Source organism: Furipterus horrens, unplaced genomic scaffold (genome assembly GCF_987537825.1).
Source record: "Furipterus horrens unplaced genomic scaffold, mFurHor1.1.pri manual_scaffold_1, whole genome shotgun sequence".
Classification (NCBI taxonomy): domain Eukaryota; kingdom Metazoa; phylum Chordata; class Mammalia; order Chiroptera; family Furipteridae; genus Furipterus; species Furipterus horrens.
Window position 1 is genome coordinate 202,598,712 of NW_028327171.1, and position 25,952 is coordinate 202,624,663.

General features: G+C 51.5%; 1 protein-coding gene across 1 annotated transcript; it reads right to left on the bottom strand.

Moving 5' to 3' along the window:
• Nucleotides 1-4,675: 4,675 nt before the first annotated feature.
• Nucleotides 4,676-25,462, bottom strand: IGFBP5 (insulin like growth factor binding protein 5). Its single transcript, XM_090283540.1, is given in 5 exon segments — nucleotides 4,676-8,544; nucleotides 9,974-10,093; nucleotides 10,934-11,163; nucleotides 24,340-24,562; nucleotides 24,564-25,462. Coding segments are annotated over 5 exon segments (816 nt in total). The 5' UTR covers nucleotides 24,675-25,462; the 3' UTR covers nucleotides 4,676-8,412.
• Between the last annotated feature and the right edge of the window lie 490 nt (nucleotides 25,463-25,952).

The following is a 25,952-nucleotide window of genomic DNA, read 5'->3' on the forward strand; positions in this document are numbered from 1 at the left end:
GGTCTCTAGCCGTGCCCAACCTCCAGCCCGGCCTGGAAGCCCCTCACTTCAGTGTGGATGCTGCTCAGCCTTGAGTTACAGCGCCCCCTTGTGGATGATTGCAGAGGCCGCAGCGCTTTGGGCCGCGGGTTGGATCTTGGCGTCCGATTTTCTTTTATCCACTGCTGGGTGCTCTGCCACCGCTCTCCCGTTCCCTCAGCTACAGTCAGCTGCTGTCCTGGGGTGGGGCAGCCCCTGCTGGCTCTCCGGGGAAGTGCAGTGCTTCACCTTGGCTAACATTGGGCTGAATGGACTGAGGGCACTGAAAATAATATGCCAGTGCCTCGCCTTCAAAGATTCTGACCTGATTCGTCTGCAGTGGATCCCAGGCGGGTGTTTTATTTTTAAAAGATTTCCCAGGCGATTTTCATGCAGAGCCAGGGAGGAAGCAAGGCGAATGCTGGAGTCAGGGTTTGAATCCAGTCTCATCACTTACTGTGCCACCTGCCTTTTCTGAGCCTCAGTTTTCTTCCTGTCTAACGGGGATGAGTTCAGCCCCAAGTAACAGGGTAGTATCAATGTGAGGTGGTGGATGTGAATGTGCTTCGAAAACTCTAGGGCTGTATAAAATGGAAGGGATTATGATGGGGTGATTGCTGGGATCAGCCCTCATGCCAGCCCCCAAACCCCATGGTTGCCAGCTTGCTTGGGACATTTCTGGAACATTTGCGTTGAATGCTCCGGAGGATGCCACAATCTCCCTGCCTAGTTCCGTATCACCTGCCCAGTCTCCTGGTATGTACTCTAAACCCCTTGAAGAGGTGAGTGTTATGGATGTGTGAGCAGCATCACTTCAGTGGCTCTAGCTACAGGAATCACACTCACGTATAAATGACCTAGACGCCTTTGCTGAGGGAAAGCATAATTGCACGCATTCACGAAGATGGTAGACTGGGCAGAGATCTTGGAGATATCAAGCCTGTTGCTCACCTTCTGGGACTTCTTGTGCCAAGTTTAAAACCTGACAGAACAGATACTGAGGTTATACTGCCGCTGTGTGGCCGCAGAGGAAACTGCAGCTGAGCTTACGCGGCCTCTGACTCTCTGTTTTAAATGAGATGGGCCCAGGAGTCCAGAATGAGTCAGCTGGGAACAGCTGTTACACTTGGGAAATTATAGGACCTATACCAGGACTAGAACCTTAGGAAGGGACCTGAAAATATGTATTAACGCGTGCCTCCTGGATGAGTCTAATTTGTAGAATTACCTGATTTCAAGGTGACCTAATTTGTAGGATTTAAGGTAAAATGAAAATCCAGAGTCCATCGTTCAGAAATTATTAAGAATTTCAAGACAGCAACAGCAGAGCATTGAGTGAAGCATGGGCCCTGGGCGGCTGCACAGGTGGCATGCCCCACAAAGCTGGCCCTCTTTGGAGACTCATATCTGTTGTGACCACATCTGCCAGATGTGTCTTGAACATTAGCTACATATGAAGTAGTAGTTGAGAGCATTGGCTTGGAGGGGAGGCAGTCTTTGAACAGAATTTGGACTCTTCTACTTATGGTTTATGTGACTTTGGACACCTTTCTAACCTCTGAACCTCCTTTAGTTCATCTTTAAATATTGGGATCATTTCTATCTCAAAGAATTGCTTTGAGAATATAAAATAACTTCTGTCAGTAAGTGTGGCCTAAATGGAGTTAGTAGTGTATTCTAGACTTAGGGCTTTAGGATACGATGTTAAAAAAGATCATGGTCCCTGTCCTGAAGGACTGACATTCTGGAGTAGGGAAAAGCCATGTAACTCCGTGATTAACTGCAGGTGTGATGGAGGTGTGCCCAGGTGCAATTAGGAAGAATAGCTGTGCCTCAGAGGGAGGCAAAGACAGAGTTGTAAGGAGGAAGTAGGAGTTAGGGAAAGGAGGTGTGTGTGTGTGTGTGTGTGTGTGTGTGTGTGTGAGAGAGAGAGAGAGAGAGAGAGAGAGAGAGAGAGAGAGAGAGAGATTAGAGGGAAGAGCATGAACGACACAATGAACTTGGAGACCTACCCGTGGTAAAGGAAGGGTGCAGGTAGAGAAGTAGCTGGAGAGGAAGCTAGAGGAAAGCTTCCAGGGTGGTGTCAGCCCACAGGATGGTGGGACGACTTTCTCAGCAAGGCTCAGCAGGGCTGTGCAGGAGGGACAAGAATTGGCTGGTGAAGTGTGTCCAGGGTGGGTGAGACCCAGAGAGGTGGAAGCTGTCAGTGGACCCATGGGCCCTGGTCTCAGGGAAGGAAGCAGAGCCAGAGAGGGTTGACGGAACCAAAAACAGAATGGGGAGACCAAAGACTCCATTGTCCCTCAAGTAAAAGGCTAACGTGGCCACCCCTCACCCCTCTCCTCTCACTGTGAGTGGAATGGGAGAGTGAGCTTTTCAGATTGTCCCTGTGGAGACTTTAGGTCCCAAGGCTCAGAGTGTGGCTTTGGTGGACCAAGGGGAGACTCGGTAGAGTTGAGGAGTGTAATAGGACAGTGTTTCCAAAAGTGTTCTGTTACAGACGTGAAGCTCCAGCCGGTCTTAATGTGTCATCTTGAAGGTGCAATGTGGGTTGTCCTGGGTCGGGGTGGGACAAGGGTGGAGCAGCTGGGAGCCAGAATCCTAGGAGTTCCTCCAGGAGGGATGGCAGGGGAGGGCGGAGACCCAGGGGAGCAGAGGAACATGGTGGGGGAGGGGTGAGCCCTGCGGGAGGAGTAGGAGTTGAAGAGAGTCCTGCTCACATCCTCTTCAGGCAGAATGTTCCTGATGCAGGGTGAGCCGCTGCTGGTGGGGTGGCCAGGGGACAGTCCCAGGGCAGGTGGCGTCACGTGGGCTGCCCCAGTCCAACAGGGCCTTCCTGCACGGTACTCTTCCTGTCCCCACTGCATCCCCACCCCTGCAAAGGAAAGCGGGCAAGGCACCCAGTCCCTCTCTGCACCTCCTAGCAGAGCTTTCACACCCTCCATGTCTGTCTTCACGGCAGGGTCTTGACATAAGATGGCAGGTTTGCAAAGCTGCGCCCAGGTGGAGAGGTCTTAGGGAGGTTTCAGTGACCCAGTGACCTTTCAGAGGGAGTGTGCCCAATGGCTGGCCAACCCTCTGGCCAGGCAGGGCCTTCCTAATTAGTCCGCTTGACACGTGACTCACAGGGGTCTGGGCAGAGTGGAGATGCCACCAACTCTGTCTCCCTGCTGTGCCCACCCCTGACAGGGAGGAACTTGTAAGGTGTGTTCATGGGGATGCACGAAGGACAGTGTGTTGCCGTGGGCTCTGCAAAGGAAGAGGGGACATGGGGGTTTGGAGAAGAGCCTGAGAGAAGGGGTCCAGGAGGAACTGCAGCAGGGTGACAGGGACAGAAAGGACAATGTGGGAACTAGGCTCTTTAAGCCCCGGAAAGGTTGAATCCAGAGTCACTAGCCATTTCATTGCCTCCCCCCCTCAGGGGGCAGAAAACAGCAGGGAGGCTGGGTAGGAGCGGGAGGTAGGATTTGTCTTGGCCAGAGGTTCCCAGGAATAAGTGACTGAGGAACATTCTAGAAATGTCCTCCTTAAAATCCTCTCCAAAGAGAAGAGACCCATCATTTGCTGAAGGATAGATTAAGGCCACTTTATTTAATAGCAGGGGCTGAGATTAAAAGGTAAGAATACGATAGTAATAACAGTAGCTGAACATGCCTTGACTACTCGCTGTTCTAAGCACGTGGTATCTGTGAACTCAGTGAAAGAGTTTTGAAGGGATGGAGAAGGGGGCACCCAAGTTCTGGGTGGGAGGGAGGGTCTGCGGGGTCCCCTGGGTCCTGCCTCCACCTGGTCCTTTGTCCTTTCCTCTGGAGCATGGCCTGAGGACAGTCCTGGGTCCCGGAGGAAGCTGACGCCGGCTAACTGAATGCATAACTTTATTAAATAAATGCTTTGTCATGACAAAAGACAAAGATCAAGGAGTAACATAAATTATAAGTTGAATAAATAGTATACAGCAATCTTCACCTTTTTAATAAAACGTGAGATCCTCTGTTTTTGTTTTTTTTTTCGTTTTTATTTCCTTAGGTACAAAATGCTAAACAGGAGGCGAGTTCTTCCGCATTCAGGTGATTTTTTTTTCACCACAAACTGGTTTCGTTTGTTGTTTGTTTATCCATCCTTTTCACCAGTAAAGATTATGAGCATTTATTTTCTTTAAAAAAGTTGAAAACAAAAAAGAGGAGAAAATAGAGCTATGTTATGTATGTATGTAAAACTATCAAGAACTACAGTAATATGTGCGGTGGTTATTGCTGTCTTAAAAAAAAAAACCCAAAAACAACCAAAAACACAAACTGGTAGGCAACTCGGAATCTGAAGGCTCTTGTCTGACAACTGTCTATCCCTGTGGGCTACTGTGTGATGGTGGTGGTGGTGGAAGGCGGGACTCAGGCTGGTGTCTGGGACCAGAGAGGTGGGGGGAATGGGCCCAGGGCGGCAGCCCCCGCACCTCCCTCTCCCCACCTGGAAGGAGTTAAAGAGAGGAGGCCAGAGTCTGTGGAGATGGCTAAACTATGTACTCCATTAGAAAACCAAGAAAGTATGTTTAAAAAAAGACACAAAAACCTAAGGGGGAAAAAAAAAAGAGGAAAGTGCAAAACATGTCTTGCACATTAGTGGTTTCAAAAATAAAGACAGTACAACGCCCAGGTTGCTGGCAGGTAAAACGCCGCTCCCTTGTTCCACCCCTTCTGAAAACTTCGCCTCCTCCCTCCCGGAAGCCCAAACTGTCCTCTCTGAGCCCAGAGGGTTGCTGCTTCTCCTTGGCCCACTCCTCTCTGAAGTTCCCATTCTGAGCTGGAGCCCTCCGGGAGCTGAGCGGATGGGGAGGGAGGACACTGCCTGCTCCTAGGGGGCTCGGTGGTTGCCATGGCAGCCTCATAGCTGCAAGAGAGCCGGGGGGCGGGAGAAGGGAGGTTGAGGTCCACTTCCCTCAGACCCCAGATGAGGCTGACCTTGCAGGGTTACAGTGGAAACCACCAAGGTGGTGAGGGAAAATGGGCAGGGGGGCGAGGAGGTGGGACCCACAGGGCCTCCCTGCCTCCCCCGTGTGAGGGTTGAATGTCTCCAGGCCTGCCTGTCTGGGCCTGGCTGTCTGAGAAACTTTTCATTCTCTTCCTCTCCCAACGCCCTGCCTTGCCAGGGTGGGCGGGGTGGCTCTGGGGGAGGAGGATCAGTCCTGGCTGGGCCTCCCTCCATCCCCGGGCAGCACTGGGGGCCCACAGGTATGGTCCACACTGCTGGAGTGAGGCGCGCGTGGAGAGGGAGATGGGGAGAGACCTCCTGTTAAAGGGGGGGGGGGCAACATTTACACTTGAGGCCACAGAAAAGCTGGAGCCTAAGGCCTCTAGGTGAGCAGCCAGTGGCCAACAGGCGGCCTGGAGTCAAGGAGAAGCTGCCCAGGACTTGACGGCCCGCAGCGCTCCACCCCTGTATCCCCTGCACTCTGCCCAGGGCACGGGCTCCATTGTCCCCAGTGACTCTCTCCCCGTGGTCTCTCCACTGTGGGCTCAGGCCAGACCTCCCCTTGGACAGGTTTAGTTCCATCTGTCCTGAAGGTCCAGGGTCCTCTAGGGATTGGTCAGGTGACCAGAACCACCCCCTGCAAACACTGGGGCCTCACAGCTGTGGGTAAGTCGTCAAGAACTTTGGAAATCTAAAGAGACCGATGGAGTTACACAGGCTGTGATCCCTACCTCACAGCTGAGAGCAAGGGGCAGAGGCCCATTCAAAGTCCAGTGAACAGTGAGGGGTGGGGAGAGAACCCTTCTCAGGAACCAGGTCTGGGGAGGGGTGGGGGTGGGGGTATGCAGTTCCTGGCTCAGTCTTTTCTTAGGGGGAATGGCACCCCAGTATCCACTTGGCAGATCCCAGTTAGATGACTGCTCAAGATCCAAAGGACGGAAGGGCAGAAAGAGGGAAGTGGGGAAGGTTCAGGATACTGGCCTATGGCATGGAAATGTGCGTTGGGGGTTTGGGGACAGTCGCACAGAATGACGGGGTGCGCTGACACAGCAGCTCAAGTAAGTCCTTGTGGCTGCCATTCCCGTCACTTTGTCCTGTGAAGGTCCACCCCGTCTCCCATCCCCAGCCAACTGTCCTGTCCGGGGGAGCAGGAGACACCCCGCAGGTTCCACAGCTGCATGTTTTCCGCTAGCTGGAATAGACTTGCTTCTCTGCCGTCTCTCTTCATTGCCCCCAGTTCAGTGTTGCAGTGGTCTGCGCGCTGTCGTGCCATCGGGACAGAGTGGGGAGAGCTGGGTTCACAGTGAGAAAGGGTCTCCGTGCCAGGCAGTGTCCGTGCCCCCTTTCCTGGCAGGCTAGCTGCAGCCTCGGAGGGCAGCCCCAGAGCCACCCATTGGTTGAGGAAGTCCGTGGAGAATGGGCGCTCCCTTGGGTCAGGGTGTGGCTGCCAAAGGACAGCCCTGCTGAGCTTCCGTTTCCTGGCTGGCCTGGGCCTTTCTTCCACCCTCCACCCCAGGGAGGACGCCTGAACTGGCCAGAGTGCATGAAGAGCTTAAACGGCTCTGGCCTCATCCCCTCACTGCAGGGTGACGATGGGCATCCGAGCAGAGCCTTGTCCCTCCAGAACACGGCCAGTCGCACGGATCCTCACTCTGGTCAAGCTGCTAAGTCTAGAGCCTACCTAAGTTTACCCACCTTCCCTGGCTCTAAGGCCTGGAGTCGGCTCACTTCCCTTTTACATCCTGGCCCCCCATTTTCCTACTTCCTCTTGAATCCCCGAGGGGTTCTTGGTGGGAGGCCGTGGAAGTTTCCCTTGGCTTTGTCTCCCTTTCTGTCGCTTTGCTTCAAAGCTAGAATGGGGCCGTCAGCCTCCTGCTCCCCCCGCCCTCTGTCCCTTCCCTCCATCTCTCAGGCCTGAACTATCAATCACCTTTACTGCCTCTCTGTACTGACCCCTGTTCACCTCTCCGCCATCTCTCATTTCCGTCTCTCTCCTGCCTGGCCAGCGTGAAGAGTGAGAGAGGCTTTCAGAATGCGGGCTCTGCCCAGATGACATGGGAAGGCTGGGCGGGACCAGTAGGTCACACCTGGGCCCGTTGGGCTCGCTCAGTGTGGGGTCCGGAGATGGTTACTTCCGGAGGGTCTGAAGGGATGAGCTGGGCGCATGGCGGGTGCACACCAGCACTCTCAGCCACTCGGCTGGGTGGTGCGTGTGAACACGTGTGCATGTGGGAAATCATGAAAAACGTCCAACTCTGTGTCCCACAGAGGGTTCAGTTTGCTGCTCCTGGGAGGCAGGCAAAACTGATGTTATATGGGTCATGTTAGGAGAACAGGAGTTTTCTTGGTTTTCCCAGAATGAGGAAGCTCCTCAATGCCTCCATAGGAACTACTTAAAAAGTTAATGCAAACCTTTGAAAGGAAGGAAGGAAAAAAAAAAAAGAAAAAATAGATTTATATGCCTATATATGACTACATGGAGCCTTGTAGATAAATACAAGCCCACATTTTTTTTCAGCCTATCCTCCCCCACAGAGGCTGTGCGAGTTGCAAATTGAATGCGTTGAGGGGCTGAAACCACACACTTCAGTGTGTAGCGTTAGCCACCCCGGAGGAACGAGCCCTCCCACTGCTGGGCCGTGTGTTAATTTCTCAAAGTTTGCACAGGGAAATCTGCACACACACTTAGTCCTTATGTGTCTGCTTAGGAAACCCTATCTATCTAATATCCCTCGGTTATTCATTCGTTTTGATTTGAGAGGAATGGAATGCATTTAGTGTTTATGAATTTGGGGAGAGAGAGTACTACCGGAGCCAGTGGATGAAGGAGGGTTCGAACCGCCCACATTGCTGGCCGGAGGGGGAGATAGACTCAGGAGAGGCACGAACAGCTTTCTGTCCTTTCCTTTCTCCCCCTGTGACCGATCTAAACTGGGAAAGCTCCAAGTGTGTCATCATATACCTCGTGGGCCACAGCTTCTAGCGCCCACACGTTTCCCCCGCTCAGGCCGGGGCGCACAAGGTAGGCGGACCCAGCCATGGCACCTTGGTCTTTCCTTCCTGCCCACATGCCTCCTTCCTTTTCCTGACCGTTCATCTTTCCCTCTCTCCTACACATATGCCTTTTCCCTTGTCTTGTTCTTGTTCTTCCTCTCTTCCCTTCCCTGTTCATTCAACTTGCCTAAAAAAGAAAACCATTTAAAGGGGGGGGGGTCTCCTTAGCTTTTTTCATCTCCATTGTTGCCGTTTTCAAAGTTGAGACCTTGCTAGAGATTCCGAGGTCCTCCGTTTCCTCAATTAGATAGATATATGTATTTTTTTTTCCCTTAAATGAGATGAAATGAGTGGCGTCCTAGGGTGGAGGGAGGCACTGGCTGGAGTTGGGGCTGGGGGTGGGATGGGGTGAGGGGAGGACGGGGAGGGGACGCATCACTCAACGTTGCTGCTGTCGAAGGTGTGGCACTGAAAGTCCCCGTCGACGTACTCCATGCTGGGCAGCTTCATCCCGTACTTGTCCACGCACCAGCAGATGCCACGCTTGCGGCCGCGGGAAGGCTTGCACTGTGGTGGGGAGAAAGGCAGGCAGTGAAGATGGCTGTGCCCGAGGAGGCTCCACTCTTGCCTGGCTCTTCGTTTTCCACCCCAAAACCGACTCTTAGGGAGTTGAGGGGGCTGTATCCAACCCTTGGGGTCCTGGGGTCCTCACAGCATGGGGAGGGTCTGGGAAAATGATCATTTAGGCAGTTGGCCCTTGGCTACCTCCTGTAACCTCTGTTTTATGTCCCCTATTCAGAATCCTCCAAACTGGTATTCTTCATAGAGCTACGTAATCTGATGATCTGATCATGACGGTCTGATAATAATAATAATAATAATAATAATAATAATAATAATAATAAAATAATAACAGGAGGCATCACTTCTGCAGCTTTATGTCATGTACCAGCGCTGCTATTTAATACCTACTATATAGTAGGGACTGTCCTAAGTGCTTTACAGAGATTAACCCATTATTCTTCATAATTGTGGGAAAGTAATAAGTATAACTATTCTACATGTTACATGAGAAAGTGGAAGCAGAGATATTCAATAACTGGGGTAAGAGGGCACAGCTAGGGAGTGGGAGAGCCAAGAATTGACCCAAGGTAGTCTGGTTCTCGACCCCTCACTTAGATGAGGGTACGCTTATGGAGCGTCAGGGTCATGTGGGAGGGAACTTATAAGAAAAGTCAAATTCTCAGAGTCCACCCATGCTTACCAATCAGACACTCTGGGGAGTGGGTGGGGGTAGCAGTTAGTGTTTTAACAAGGCTGCTGGGTGATTCTGATGCCCAAAGAAGGCTGAGAACCACTGCCTTAACCCTTTGAGTGCCATGTGTAATTTGAAATTTGGATCAACATGAGAAAGAGTTATGTTAATATATAACCTGAGGTACAAAAACAGAGAACAAAACATAAAATACGAATTATTCCATTGTTATCTACATTTATAGCCATCGAAAAAAGAGTCCCTGGGAGTGACGCTGGCACTTTGGGGAAAACTTTTCAGCGCCCTTCACAGCGACGTTGGCACTCAAAGGGTTCGGGTAATGTAGACCCAGTTTAATAAGCTAAGTACCCCTGGTTAACCAACAGGGAGGCTGCTCAGAAGGAAGCTTGGCTGTGAATGGGACCCACAATGATTTCAGGTGGTACATGGTGAAAATATGTTTTAAAGACATATATATGTACATGCTTACGTGTGCATATCAGAAAATAACACATACAACATATGGTGTGACACAGTGATATAATGTCTCCTTTCAAAATTCATGTAAATAAGGTGAATCATTAAAACTTCAGTAGATTGTAGTACAGGAGGGAATGGGAAAAATCACAACTGTGGTACGGATATTTGAGGTTTGAAAAACACGATTGTTAATGACAGAAGCTTAGGCACTGGGAGGCAGAGGTTTTCCTTGGAACTTGCGGGCATGGGGCGGGGGCATACCTGCTTTCTCTTGTAGAATCCTTTGCGGTCACAGTTGGGCAGGTACACAGCACGGGGCACCATGCGAGGGCTGGCTTTGAGCTCCTGCAGGGAAGCCTCCATGTGTCTGCGGCAGGGGCCCTGTGTGTGGACGGGAGGGGTGAGAGGCATGGCCAGATGCAGGTGGAAACCACCTATCCATGCAGAATGCGTGGTTCTGCGGTGCAGGGACTAAAAGGGGCTGCAGGGAAAGCCACCACCTTTTGTTGCAATTAGTTGCTGTCCACGATCTTTCCTCCCTCTCACCTGTTATGCAACCTGGGTGTACAAAGTGTGCAGAACCTGCACTTGGACCAGGTGCAGAGGCACACTGTCCCATCTGTCTTCCATACAACCTATCAACTTTTCCATGTTGCCAAGTAGTTACGTCCAAGGGTGGTCATCTGTGGGTGCTCCAGGACAGCGATTTTCAACGGGTGTGCACAACACAATTTAAAACATGCACCACCTGCCTATTCAGTCAGGGGCACTGGCCTCTTTTCCCTTAGATTGTCAAATAAAAAAGTGACAGCAGCCTACACTACAGTAGCTATCCGGTGTGAATGAATCAAAAGTATACCTATTATTTTGTCAGATAGGCAAAAATTATATATTTTTTGGTGTGTCACAGAATTTCAGTAATTCATTTATGTGTTCCACGAGGTGAGAAAGGCTGAAAATCGCTGCTCTAGGAGAATGTTCAGAGCCCGCCTGAGTGAGGACACAGTTCTAGGTTGTTCACACGTCTGGTGTTTGCATGTGTGCTTGCTGTGGCTGGCTGGCCCTTCCCTTGAGTACCGCCTCTTCTCCTGCTCACTCAGAGAAGCCCTCAGTCCTGATCACTGTAGGTTCTAAAAACTCTCCACTGCAGGTGGTAGGCCCTTCACTAGGTCTAGCCTATGCACCTCCTGCTGTCACGCATGCTCAGTTAGACGGGCTTACCTGCTCAGACTCCTGTCTCATCTCAGGTGCAGAGATGACCCGGGGGTGAGCAGTGTTCTCGGCTCCCCCCACAAACTTGGACTGGGTCATCTTCTTTCTGCGGTCCTTCTTCACAGCCTCGGCCTTCAGCTCGGAGATGCGTGAGTGCTTGGGCCGGAAGACCTTGGGGGCGTAGGTCTCCTCAGCCACGTCGGCGGTGGTTGGGTCCTCGTGCTCCTGGGAGTCTCGCTCTGCAGGGACAAGGAAGCAGAGGGTCAGCCTCTGCGGCTGAGAAACAGATGCACAGAGCCCAAGGCCCTGAGGTTGGGATGCAGAGATGGGGTCTCTGCCCTCCTGGAGCTGAAATAAGAACCAGGGCACACGTCAACGCTCACATAAGTGGTGGGAAGTTGCTGGAAGGATTGGAGTCCTGGGCAGTGAATCTAGGAAGACTTCATGGAGTTGGGGGGGGGGGCTGTTAAAAAAGTCAAGCTGATACGCAAGGGAAGTTTGACAAGACGGAGAGGACATCCTGGGGACAGGAAAGGGGAAGAGGGAGGGAAGTGGCCTTTGGGAGGGCTCAGGCCTGGTCAGGGGTTTGCTTGTTGGGGCTGGCTGAGCAGTGGCTGCAGGCGAGGCTTTGATGTAAGAACACAACCTGGAGATCTTGGCTATCAGAGGAAAAGAGGAGACAGCCAGGGTGTGGACAAGAAAGTCCAAGTCTAACCTCTTATGAAGTCTCCTGGAGTTGAGATATATTTGGATTTGGGGAACTGGAGTGGCAGAAGGGTCCTGGGGGTCTGAACTAGCAGGATGGGGGGGGGGCAGAGACCATCATGAAGAACAGGAGCAGGGGACCTGGGAAGCCAGAGATGTGGGGCTTGGAGGGGAACAGTGCCTGCATGTGGGGGAGTGAGGAACTCCAAGGCCTCCCTCTCTGCTTGGCTCAGAGCTGGCTCTGTGCTCCAAGCCCCGGTAGCCTGCAATATAACCCAGCTCCAGGCCAAGAGAGGCCGACAGCTGGCTGGGTCTGACACAGTTATATATAGGGGTGACTTGGTGACAAATCTATACTTAGCTGACTTATGACCTTTAAAGAAGTAGGACTTTGTTCGTTTATTTGTTGATCTGTTAATTCTACCTGTCCAGCCTTTCTTGGTCCACAGATTTCCATTTAATTATCTCACAAGCACCCTCTTCTGGGTCCCTAATTCTTCTCTCAGTTCCTTGACCCTACCAGCCTATGCAGACCTTCTGGGTGTGTGTGTGTGTGCAGGGTGTGGCCAGGAGGCCCATGTTGAGACCAGGTACATGGGGACCCCAAATAACTCAAATGGGGTGCAGGAAAATCCTATTTCCACCCACTTTGCTGTCACTAGGCTACCCCGGAGCAAGGTACTGTGATGGGAAATAGAAGGAGAGAATTGGAGCAGGTGAGGATGCGGGGAGGTGCAGGGAGAGGGAAGCTGGGTGAGAAGACACTGTTTTGTGTCCCCAGGGCAGGAGCTCTCAGCCCAGAAGAAGTTACAGGTGTGTGTTAAAAAAGGCATTTGGAGACCTGGCCGAACTTGATCAGGATGGCAGGTGGCAGGAAGCACCCAGGCAAGCACCTGTTCATCTTTTGGCTCAGGATTTGTCACTTTTAATTGAACAGGTATCGGGTCTTTAAGGCCCTGGCATAGACATTCCCTGCCCTGAAGACGCCTCTGCAGGTTTGCAGGGTTCTGGGTGGTTCGTTGATTTGAGTTTTTTAGCCACAGGAGAGGAAGGGATATAGTCACTGGAGAAGAAGATGATGGGGAGGAAGCAAAGAGCAAAGCCAGAGGCAGGCTCTCCCTGAACTCAATTCAACACCAGGATCCCTGTCCTCTCCTTTCGGCCTCTCATGCTCTTCCCACCGTGTCTTGACTCATCAGTACACGATGTGCCTTCTAGGAATTAGCTAACAGAGTAATGCTTTGCGGTACACCTGCTTTTCTTGGTTGTGGGATGAGCTAGAATGGGAGTGGGATGCAGGGACAAGCCCAACTGGTTTGGGGGACTCTGTGCAAATCGAAAAGCTAGGGCTCTGTTGTCTAGTAACTCACATCCAAACCCGAGGTCTCGGGGCAAGGTGGGGAGGAGAGGAAAAGCTAACCGTGGCACTGATGGGTTGCTGAGCCCGTCTTCCTGAGTCACTCAAGATATTTCACTCAGCCTCTGTGGGCATCACCAAGCATTCTCAAAAAGCATTTGGCCACTGGGCTAGGGGAGAGGGTAAGAGATGGCTGCCATTGAAATGTTGGGAGCATTCTGGGGGTGCATGGCCATACCCCTTCCCTCCCTCCCCAGTCAAGATTGTAACCAGATGAAGTAAGGGGAGGAGGGAGAGGGAGCTGGGTGCTGACCAGTGCCTGGAAGAGAGATGAGCATTTTCTTCAGGGCCTGCTCTGGCCTGGAGGGCCAGGAAATTGTCTTCAGGGACACCTGTGACACTAGGCTCTAGGAGTCACCTGCCCAATGGGAGATGCCCTGGGAAGCTGCTCACCTCCAGCTCCTGGAATCCTTCCAATAGACCATCTAGTCCCTCCCCTGTGTCCAAGTAGTAATAAGAACATGCACCTATCCCAGTGGTACTTTTTCTACTTCCTAAAGCAATCAGGCATAGGCATGCAACCCTTCCTCCTCTGGCCACCTGTTTTGGGGGTCCCCTCTGTCCCTTTGGTCAGGGGGGTGTCATCTGCCAGATGTCATTTCACCTTCTTTCACAGGGTGTCTCTCTCTGGCCTTGGTGGACACAGAAGCATGTTGGCTCACAGCCCTGACTGTATCAACCGCTCTTCTCAAGGCTTCTCCCTTCAGAGCTTTTTCTAAGGAGAGCTGTGGGCCAGCCTTCACCTTGGGTCCCCCTTCCCGGGAGGAGGATAGGGCTGTTAATGGTTTCATAAAACTTCGGGGCAAACTTACTTTGACTTTTCTTTTCTCTGAAAGTGTTCAAGTATTGCCGTGGGACTAAGCAATGATGGCACTGAAAAGCCAAACGTAGATTTCTGTCTCCTCTTTAAGGAACTCAGAAACACGTTCACAAAGCCTCGTCCTTCCTTTCCATGGTCTCAGCAGGGCGGGTTCCTGAGAGTACACCTTCCCCAGGTTACGGGCTCTCAGGCTGCTCTGAGGGCAGGCTTAGAATTTTGATGTGCCTCCCAGTTCCTGGTGCCACTTAACCCCTATTACTTAGGCAGCGCGAGAGTCGAGTATCAAAGATACTCACCAGGGTCCGGTAGTCCCCTGTAGCCTCCAGAGAGACAGTGGAAACTTGGAGCAAAGCCAGGGCAGAGCCACAGAGATTAAAGGACTGGAAAGCAGACCCAGGGCTGGAATGTAGAGCCAACAAGCCCTACCCAGCTGCTCTGTGGCCGAGTCATAAATAGGCTTTCTATTTGGGAAGGGTTTAAGTTTGAGATGAAACAAGAAGGCACGAGTAGGCTGGCAGCTCCTGAGCCAGCGCGTCAAGAGAGAGTGGATCGAGGCTGTGGAGGGGATTTCGGTGAACTTTAAGGGAGGGCTTCCTGGGGAGGTTGCCCGGTACACAAACAGCAACCGGAGGAACAGCACTGGGCCGTGGGTTCCGGAGCCTGTTTGACAGACAGGCCGGTACCTCCACATGGCCAGTAGGTGGCGGAGGAGACCGACGATAACACAACACGCCACTGGTGCTTATTGCTAGGGGCTGATGCGTTACTTGAGAATCCGGAATTTTTGTGCCTGTTTCTCTGACAGCCACCCAAACCCTCTTTTGCTCGCTGGTGTCTGAAGCATGTAAAGAGCCAGGGAGCTGGACAAGTGAGGATGGGAAAGGACCCACAGGAGGGGAGGGTGGAAAAGGCAGGTATGGAGGGGAGGGGCGGGGGAGGGAGGGGGGCAGGACTTTCTTTATCTGTGCATAACCCCCTTCCCCCAGCTGTTTCTTTCATCTGCAATTGAAAATTGATCAGGGAAAGAAGTGAAACATATCCAGAACCTCCCTTGCCATCTCTAGATGTCATTTTGAAAGGATTCTGCAGAGGATAGAAAATGTGGAATGCTCCGTATTATTTCCTTCTCCTTTAATTCTGTGATCTTGCCTGATGACCAAGGAAGCGAGAGCTATCATATTGTCCTGATATTTACCTTTGGGGCAGGTGGTGATTCTGTTCTGACTCTTCCTCCCCCACCTCCCCACCAGCCAGTCCTGCCAACCAGCTCTCGATGGCCCAGCCCTGGCCATGTTACTGAGGCCATCTCCACTCCTCCTTCCTCCCTAAGGTGCTGCCCATTCACACTGGTGCAGTCACATTCACTGAGGCACAGATGGCTGTGTGGGCCCTACCTCCCTGTGCCAACATGCACGCCTGCTTGAGGACTACACCCTTCTCACATCCCAGCAAACACAGAGGACCCAGAGGCGTCGCAGGGTGGGCAGATCTACTCACGGTACAGGTGCACAATGCATACCCCCCGCCCAGGCTCTACTACTGTCTCCAACAAGCCCCCTTGCTGCTGCTGTTTTCTGGTACAGGCAAGATGCTTTAGCAACATTAACAGGCACGTGCTCTTAAGAAACATTTTGATCCCACCCTGCTCCCTCGTTATACAGATGGATGGGTCCAGCCTGGCTCTTGGTCCCACCCTGGTGCCCTTAACAGCCTGCTCCTGGGCTGACGGTAGTTCCCATTCTATCTTAACCTCATAATCAAACTTCAGAGAAAATTGGGTGGCCCAGATCTTGCGACTTTGCTTACGGAAACGGAAGAAACTGAGGCGTACTTGGAATTCTCAGCTCAGGAAGAATGTAGGGCTCTGCCAGGCCACCTGGGTCTGGAGAGAGGAAAGTCTCTTTTTCCAGCCAGAAGACAAGATGGGTTTGCCCAGAACCTCTCTACAGGAATGAAAAAGGGAGCTGGCTTTCCACTGGCTCTCATTCTAGCTCCCTGAGCGGAATTTAAACATGCATCTTCTTAAGGCCAGAGGCCTGTCATTTATCTTTGTCTCTGTGACGTATGGTACTCAATAAAGAATCGTTAAATGGAGAAGTGCATGGATCTACACAAGAGACAAAGCAAAGCAGGTCTAGAAGCTTTTCTGCCCTAACCTGGGGTTTGGTAGGGCTCAGTGGATGCCTGAGAAGTCACTGGTGCCACTGTCTTTAAGCATAATGACTGCCACAGAGGGAGCAAGGAAGCAGAGGAATGAGCCCCACAGGACAGGGACAGAAGTAGGGGTTCCCTGGATTTGCTGGGATTCTCTTTGATCTGAGGCTTCACTGTCCAATACAGTAGCCACTAGCCACATGTGGCTATTTAAATTAATAAGTATTAAATCCAATTACACATGCAACTCTAGCCACATTTCAAGTAATTAACAGCCACATCTATCATTGCAGAAAATTCTACTGGACAGCTGGTGGGAGGGCACTGATCCATGCCGGGGTGTGGCTAGATGCTCCATGTCCTCTCTCCACCTTGCCATCTTTCCTAGCCAACCTGCAGCCTCCTTCTCTTTGTTACAACATGAGGCTGATTGGAGAATGATGGATCGGCTGCTCCTTGTTTAAAAAACCATAAGGTCTGTCTCAGTCTCTGGAAGTCTGACTGTTACCCAGCTGTAGATGCCAAATGACTCAATTACACTGCATGTGTGTGCCTTTGCATAGAGAGACGGGGAGGTGGGGGCGAGGGGTGTTGGGGCGGTAGGGAGGGGCCGCGGGGGGCCTCCTAGGGGAGCTGCGGTGTCCCTCCTCCTGCCCATGCCACCCCCAACAGCGTCTGCCTTGTCCCCGTCTCTCTTGGAAGACACTGTTTTCTTTTCTTCTGTGGTCACTCAGAGGAAAACTGTGCATGTTCTGGGCTCTTTTTTACCCCAAATTATGGGCCAAGAAGGAAAAAAAGCACTGACTTTCCAAGAGGAAAACAAACCCAAACAACTGTCATCCTCAGTTGCAAGAAGAGGAAGAAGGAGAGTCCTGCTGATTTGGGGTGAGTGGCAGAGGTGGGAGCAACTTCAGAGTCGGTGACTGGACAGTGAGGGCAACAGGCTTACCCTTCCCAGCCCCCACCCCATTTCAGGCCAGGAGAACTAACGTGGTTGGGCGCCACAAACCAACAGTGGAGTTGGCCAGCGTAGGTCTGTCACATCTTTATCCTGAGCGGAGAAATAAAGACATCATATAGCAAAGCAGATACACATAGCCAGACTACCTGCCCTTAACTTCAGTCACCCTTCTTGGGGGGAAGATGGGGCTGCTAACAATGGTTCAAGAAACCTTGGTGCAGATTTACTTTGACTACAGTTAGTCTCTTTGCCTTGGTTTTCTCATCTGAGTTATGGGGAAGAAGACAATAGCCCCTTTTCCACAGGGTTCTTATGAGAATTGGGTTGATATGTAAATTACCTGTCAGCACAGGTCCCCATTGCTTTTCATCTCCCTAGTTCCAGTCATCCACTAAAAATCTGGTTGCTTGGCACCTGGTTGACAGATATCTATGTGTACATCACAAGATCTAAGGCTCCCCGGATGCAGAAAGTTCTGTGGGAAAGGAATGGCTCTATCCTTGTCTCTGGGGGGTCTGATTGCCAACCCCAGGTGAGAGGGACTTTGCACAAGGGCTTCTGGGAGCCAGTCCCCACATGGAAAACTCACCTGGGAGCTCTTCCCTCTGTCTAACCCCATTCCTTCATGCTGCACTAAGGCAGCTGGTCTTCCCTATACGGATGGAGAAAGAAAAGATGGCCAAACCATGACTCATGGCTGTGCTCTGGTACACATTTCTTGACTCCAGGAAGACAGTTGGTAATAAACTGGCACACAAGAAATACACACCGATGCAGAACTCCCAAGATGAGTGTCTCCAGCCAGGTTTCTCTAGAGGTGGGGAAGGTGAGCAGGCTCAGTAGAAACGCCTGTCTTTTCCCTAACATCCCAAGCCAGAAAGTAATGGAGGGGCAACCTCTGAATGGAAGAATGGGAGATGAGGGCCTGGAGGAAGCTCTGGTCCATTCCTCTTACCTGGCAACACTCCCACTCATGACTCATCACAGCCCATTCAGAATATTCCAATTAGGCAGTCACATTCCCTGCATGACCAGAAGGGGGCGACAGGGAGCAGTGGTTTGAACTCTTTCCTGGTCCCCCTGAGAAGGCAGGCCCTGGAATGAGTCAAAGAAGGGAATTATCTCCTGTCCAGCAATCAAAGCTCAGACACTTTTTCGTTTTGACACTTTGGGGGGCAGGAGGAGAGAGTGGAGACAGCAGTTCCCTCTCGGGTGCAGGAGGGGCTTACTGGTGGCCCCTGTGGCTCTTGACACCTGAAATGTGGTGGTGGGTCTGGATTTAAAAATTTATTCCATTTACATTAATTTAAATTTTAAAACCGATACTTGATTTGGTTACTGGGCAATTTCTAGGTATGTTTGGAACAACTTGGGCACACAAATCTATTTCTCAACTATAAATTACCAGTCAAGTGTTTCCAATGACAATTTAGTGTCTGAAGTGAGAGATGCTGTAAGTGTAAAATACAACTCAGAGTTCAAAGACTTCATATGAAAGAAATCATGTGAAATATCTTATATGTAATTGTTTATTTGAGGTATGTTAAAACAGGTGATTAGAATTAATTTCACCGGTTTCTTTTTACCTTTTTAAAAAATGTGGCTACTAGAACATTTGGCAGATGTAGCTTGTATTGTATTTCAACTGGGCAGGAGTGAGAGTCATCTCTGCAGGGGCGACAGAGAGACATTACAGCCGTGATAGCACAGGTCAGGCTCAGGATACCTGGAGCCCACATGAAAGATCTCTGCAAGCCAGCAGAGGTCATATGAGGCTGGGTTCTGAGTGCAAATGTAGTCTGGGTCTTGTTTTAGGGTTTGGCAAGGGAAAGGCTGAGCGATCAAAAATGAGATAGGCTATTTTGTTTTGAACTCCCCTTGGGCTCGCCTGGGGGGCGGGGGGTCTAACCTACTGGAAACAGGTGTATCTTATTTGCCTCCTTCTTGAAAATCCCCCAGGGGAGCAGCTGCCATGGCCTCATTGGGATGCATCAGGATGGCTCTTAGAAATTGCTCAGATCATTTCCAATAATCTGGGAGCCTGTCTCTTCTCTTCTGAAAGATCTCCTACAGGTTGGAATGTGTTCAAAAGCCCCAATGGCCCTCTTGCTTTCTTCCTTATCATCTCTGTGACATGCATTTTCCTCCCTTTTCTTCTGATGTAGGAATCTCCCCCCCCCCACTCCCTCATCCCACCCCAGCGCAGTTCTCATCATCCTGCTTGCTTGGCTCCATGAAAGGCCTGTGCTGGCTGAGGCTGGTGGCCATGAGAAGCAGGCCACACTGTGCCATGTCCTCCTCAGAGACTACAGACTGCTGCACAGCCAAGCTGCAGTGAGGGCCTGCCTGCCTTCCCACATCAGGAGAGTTCCCAGGGAAATGAGGTTTGGCACACGGGCCTGAAGTCCCTTTCCTCCCTCCTTGCCCCCTATCCCTCACCAAACCACTGGCCTAAGCCAGCTTTGTTTGCAAGACTATAGAAAAAAGGACAGGGCAGAGAGTGATGGAAACACAATAGGGGTGTTGCGTTCTCCACTTTGGGGCTACTCACTTCTTCCCCTAAAATGGAGCACCCTCCATGTTCTGAGCTGTTATTTCACCTTCACAGCCCTCGCTATGGGATGATAGCATTGGGTGATACTTGCCAAAAACCTCATTGCAGGTTAGATTGGACCCAGGCAGGAGCCCCGGTGACTCATGAAGAAAGCCAGGAATAGCAGAATGGGGCCCTAAAACCAATAGGGAAGAGCTGAGCTCTAGTCCCGATTCCGCCACTAACCCTGCATTTAATTTTGGGCAAGTGACTCTGCACTCTGGGCCTCAGCATCTCCATCTGTAAAGTGAGGGCCTTGACCTCAAGGATCACATGGGCTCCTTCCAGCTTTAGCATTCTTTGGCCAATACCCAGACAATTCCTGGAGAGATGTTACAATCTTGCTGAGCCAAGTGGCTAGGCAGGAAAGGTCACTTCGCCCTTTATAGAGATCTCCAGTCACTCCTTTGAATAAAAAAAAAAAAAAAAAAAGAAGAAGAAGAAGAAGAAGACATTATAACAGAAATCATGGAAAGAAATGGAACTGGAAAAATGTGGGGGGGTTCTCTGGATATAGAGGAAAGAGGAGTAGAAGCTTAGAACTGGCTTCCTTGTTTATTTGCTTATTTATCTTTGCAAGTATTGAATAAATCAGTTTTGAAAAACATATCTGGATGGCAATTTGAGGGTGGTCTCTGGGGATTTCAACTTCTGGACCAACTGTAGTAAAAAGGCAAAACAAAAACGCAAACAAAACCCCTCCAAATTGCCTCCTTGTCTCTCACCACAACCATTCTTCTTCCTGATCTGCTCCTCCTTGGTGTGTGGAAACTTTACGGAGTTCTTCCAGTTCCTGGATGCTTAGGCCTGAAGTATGGTGATCTCTTCTTCAAAGTTTTATGTCCCACACATTAAATAACTCAAAGTTTCAAAGGCATTGCTCAGGTACAAAGTAAAATCTTCAGACAAAAGTCACCCCTTCTTCCCACTAGCTGCCCCCCCCCCCTTAAGGTGACCAGGGCTTCTGCTGGGATTCCTGCTCTCATGCCCTTTGCTGTGACCCCCATGGTGACCTCTGGCTCCTGGGGTCAGTCCCAACCTCCCCCTGCAGCTGCAAGCCCACCTGCCTGCTCAAATCCAGCCCAAGCCCTGAGAGTAACACACAGCTGCTCTGACTTAAAACTAAAGAGGGGGGGGCGGTGTGTGTGTGAGGGGGGTAGGGGGATGCCTTGGCAGTTGGAGGCAGTGGGGAAAGGGAGGGGGTTGCAGAGAGGGATAAGGTAGGGGAAAATTTAAATGGAAAGAAAATGTGGCCAACTGTGCTCGCTCTCCCAACCTGAGCTGACACAGCAGAAAGGGGTGGGGGTGGGGGGGTGTAAGACAAGTCAAGTTAAACGCAGCTTCACTCTGTCTGCCCAGCTCGGTTTTGTTGGCGCAGGGCACAGCCCGCCTCTCTGAGAATCGTTTCAAAGGGAGGGGGCGCGGGTGGGAAAGGAATCTGCCTGCTTCAGTTTTCCATGATCTTGTTCAACCCAGACACAAATTTGGCCAATAAACCTAACTCTGGACCTTGACTTCAACATGGCATTTGTACCAGGTTTGGAGCGGAAGCCAGGGTGATGGAGGCCAAACCCCTAGAAGAAGCAAAGGTTGAACTTATTTTTATTGATACTTTAAAAAATTCTTTCCCAGAAGCATATTTTGTCTTTCTTTCTCTCTTTATTTTTCAATGATGGTACTGAAACCCAGAATTCACTTCACCCCGCGTCCCCTACTTAAAAGTCTCCCAGGAGCTTGAGAGATCTCCTAGACTGGGGTAAAGATGCGCGCCCGTGCCGCCCTCCCGCTCACAAAGCCACAAGGCTCCTTCTGCAAACAATGCCCGGAGCAAAGCCCGGCCCTTCCTCGACTTGATCCATCTCACCAACCTTTATTGAGCTTGGCTCAATAAATAACACGTCTCCCGCCTTCCTCCAGTCTCCTACGTATTGCCTTCTTTTCTATATCTATCTTTGCCCCTGGACTGGCTGAAATAAAATGCAGGGCCCTGCGCACTCCCAGTCCCAAGCTCTCCGACGGACTCCCTCTCTGGTTGCGAAGCAACGCGCGCAGCAAAACACCAGTCTCAGCCCGCCCGCCCTCCACCCTTCCTCCCAGAAGCTTTGGCTAACTGCCACCTCGCTCTCCTCAGCTCCCTATTACTAATTCAATTTCATTCTTTTTTGGGGGGGTGGTGGTGAAAAAAGATATTGAACTATCTATATATGCGTATATATTTTTGTTGTGTGTGTCTTTTATACCTGTAGTATCTATATTTATATGGAAACTGAGGTAGAGAGGGGCATACCCAAGTTCGTACTGCTGGTTTTGGTGGGTGGGGGAAATGGTGGTGGGGTGTGTTGGGGAACAGGAATTTTGGTCAAAGGCGCTGACACTACTCTATCTCTATGTTCATTTGTCACTCCTTAAGAAGTGCCTCTGCGCCATCTCCAACTTTTTGGGAGCTAACCCAACGGTTTTCGAGCTGAAAAGCTATATCCAGGAACGCCCACTTCCATCCTATCTGTCCTGGAGAAAAGCTTCAGCCCCAGCCACCCGCAGAGCGCAGCCATCGGCAACCGTGGATAGTTAGGCACCTGCCTCACGTGGGGTGGAATCCCTGGGAAGGGCTGGGGCGGGAGTGGGGAGGGGGCGGAGAGGTTGCTAGGTACTGGCTTAGAGGTACCTTGAAGGTGGAGGTTGAGTAAGGGGCTGCAGAGAAATCTAAAGGGCATGTTGCTTGGGACAAAAGCTGTGTGTGTGTGTGTGTGTGTGTGTGTGTGTGTGTGTGTGTGTGTGTGTGGTGGGTTGAACTGGAAAGTTGGATGCGCCTATTTGCTCTCCCAGCAATTGCGCTCACAGGCGCGCGCGCGATCTGCACCAACCACATCACACCAACCACACTGTTGTGCAAATAAAAATGGGGCCAGAAAGCGGCTGAGTGATACCTGGCATACTTTCTATGTGACCGGATTGTTAACCAGAGCTCTCACTGTTCCAAGTCAGGAAATCGATTCATATCTCCTACCCGCTTCCCTCCAAACTTCTTCCAAATCCACATTCCCCACAATGAAAGCGGGCGGGACCGCCTTTAAAAAGTGGCTCTTAATAAAAATAACTCCACAAACTGGCTTCCGGGGTCTGCACGTTGCCCTCCGTTGTTTTTTTTTTTTTTTTTTTTTTGCAGGCAGGCAAAGTGGGAGGGGCGGCCGCCTGTTAACAGGCAAAACCTGCAGGGTTTGGGGAGATCTAGTTTGAACCTAGAAAAACGCCTGTCTCTCCTTAAGCGTCGACGCACTTCTTTCCTACGTGATAGTTCTGCGGTTTGCCGTTTAAGAAAACTCATGTTGGAGTGCTCATAGTGAAAGGGGATAGGAAAGGAGAAGGGCATTGTCCCAGGAAGTAACTACGTAGAATAAACATTGTTTATCCAAGTCTTAATCCATTTTGGAGTTAATAACCAGTCTGACATTTCAGAATGAAGATTTTCGTGTATAGTTCTTTAAACTATTTTTTAAAAATTTAAGATCAGGTAACTCCAGAAAAAAGAAACCCAGTCTAAAACGGGCAGAACTGTTCACATTAAACACGTAGCTCAGTCAACTTTGCATACCTCAAGACTCCCGGAGCTGAGAATTTGGGGGCAGGGCTACCTGGGGGAGGGGCTACTTGGGGGCGGAGGAGACAACTGGGCGTGGCCTTTTGAGTCTTTGCCCCCTTTATTTTGCATTTTGTGTTTCCAAAGCCCCTTTCACATTTACACCACACCCATTTGTGATCAAGTTTGAGAGGTGGGGGCCCGAGGATCTGGGGAATTAGTACTGAAGCGGAAGTTGTGAGGTCTGAATTTAACATTCCACTCTTGCCTTCCAACCCTATATGCCCACCTTTTGCCCTAGGTAAAATCTGAATTGGGGCGGGGATAAAGTAATTAGATTCAGGGACGAACGTCCAGCACAGAACGCCAAACCCTTCTTTCCTACATCGCCCGCTCCCCGCCACTACACTGACTTCCCCTTCTCCGCGGTGCGTGCCCAAAGCAATCTTCCCCTCCCAGGGAGAAAAAAAATGGTATTTTGCATTTTAATCTGTTTTACCATCTACCACAATCAATCATATAAAGTCACAAGTAATGGATGTGCACGTAGGAGGGACGTCGAAGCCCGCACCCGAAAGGCATTAGCTACCAAGGGTGCGTGCGTGTGTGTGTGTGCGCGCGCGCGCGCTTGCGTGTGCTTGCGTGTTGGGGCAGAAGAATAGAAACGTCAGAAGAGACCCGTAGCGGGGCAGGGGCTGGGAGGGACAAAGGTGGAAGGAGCACAGAAAGCCTCTCTTTCTAGGTCCCCAATTAAAGCAATATTTTAACGAAGAGATTTCTTTTTCAACTTCAGAAAAAGAAAAGAAACGTGTTGGTTGCCTAGGAGGTGGTGGTGGAGGGAGTTGATAATGCAAACATGCACCCTTTCAGACTGGAGATTGAGTACCTGGGGATTTGGACCTTGAGACTGAATAGGAGCCAGAATCAGTACTCAGACGAGAGTGGGGGGGGGAGTGGGGTGGAGTAGGGTAGGGGCAGGGGCGAGGAGCATAAGCGAAGACCGGGGAGAGGCTTGGATACACAGCAGCCTAGGGTACCTGGATCAGCCAGGGGTAAAGACCCAGCCCGCCCCACTCCCGGGCTGCACCCCGGCTCTAAGCCGCTTTCTGGGCAAAGCGCGCGTGGCCGCCCGTCCCCTGTCCCCTGCCCGTGCGCCGTGTGACTGAGTGGTACACTGAGCGCGCTCACCGATCTTGACTTGCTCGCGGTAGCTCTTTTCGTTCAGGCAAACCCCGCGGCCGTGCAGCAGGGCATGCAGCGGTTTCTCTTCATCCTGACGTGGGAGGCAGCGCAGCCCCTGGGCGCAGCGCTCAGTGTAGACGCCGCACGACTGCCCCTCGGCCAGGGCGCAAGTCATGCAGCAGCCACAGCCCGGCTCCTTGACTAGCTCGCAGCCCAGGGGGCTGGGGGGGGCACATGGAGAGGGCTTTCTCATCGCAGGGCTCGCAGTGCACGAAGGAGCCCAGGCCCTGGGCGGGTCCCGCACAAGCGGCCAGCAGCAGTAGGACTGCGGTGAGCACCATCTTCTCCGAGTCTCTCCCTTTACCTTGGGGTGGGGCAGGAGAGCGCGAGTGCAGGGACAAAGGGGCCAGGAGGGTGCCGGAGGGGAAAAAAATTTTTCTGGCAGGTAGAACAGGTGCCTTCCCCCAGACAACTGAAAAATGTGGTAAGAGTTGGAGGGCTGGGGTGCCTGCAAGCAAGTCCCAGCTACAAGGATTAAAGATTTGCAACAGGTTGTGGGGGGGTGGGCAGCGCCAGGTGCACGCACTGGGAGTGGGGCCGGACAAACAACCCCCAAGCCCGACCTGGTCAGCAGTGCAGGGGGACAAGTCAAAAATTGTTCACCCCAAAGCAACCACCGGAATAAAGAGCTCGGAGGCTGTGGAGGAGACGGGGTGGGGTGGGGGGAGAGAAAAATGGATCTGTCTTCAAAAATCTCGTTTAAAATCTAAAGTACACCCTGCTCCTTCCTAACCCTCAGCTGCTGGCCGTGCGCGGCTGCGCGGAACAGGTAGAAGGCGGCGGCAGCAGCCGCAAGGGTAGGGGAAAATGTGGAGGTTAAGAAATAAAAATTAAAAACAACAATAAAAAACAAACAAAAAAACAGATCCCAAACCCTAACACCTCCTTTCTCCCACTCTGCAACCACCTCTTCGAAACCCGCAGGTTCTGCGTGAAGTCGGGAGAAGGGTGCAAACGGAAGAGAGGGTAATTAGAAGGAGCGAAAAAGAGGAAAAGCCCCACACCGCTTGGCAGCTCTTCCTAGCTCTTTCCCCCGCAGAAGTTTCCAAAGCGACTACCGGCTCGGGTCGAGCAGGCGCTTTTAAATAGACGGCCCTGGCTGCTAGCCAGTTTGTAGCTGCAATTTGAGCTCCCCAACACCCAACCCAGGCAAGGATGCCAAGGAGCTTTGCAGTACGAACTCGCACGGGGTGGGGGTGGGGAGAGACCTTCGAGACACACGGGGGCTCCCCTTCGCTCCACGAACAGTGCCCTCCTCCCCCCGGAATGTAAGAAAGGGGCATGAGGGACTGGGCTGGGGCCGTGCGAGGGGGGTGGGGAGGTCGAGGGCGTGTGGACGAGAGTTCTTTGGTGCGCGCTGGACACAATGCGGAGTCACTCAGTCTCCCCCTCCCTCCCACCCCTTAACTAGCCCAGGCCCGGGCTGGAGGGAGAAGCGTTTTCTTAATTGCCAACTGGATATATACAGTGACCGAGAAATTCTTCCCAAGCTTTGGGAAATGGCTGTCTGCTAGGGTCTCAGTTACCATGTAAGGTGTGCGTGTGTGTTGGGGGGGGGG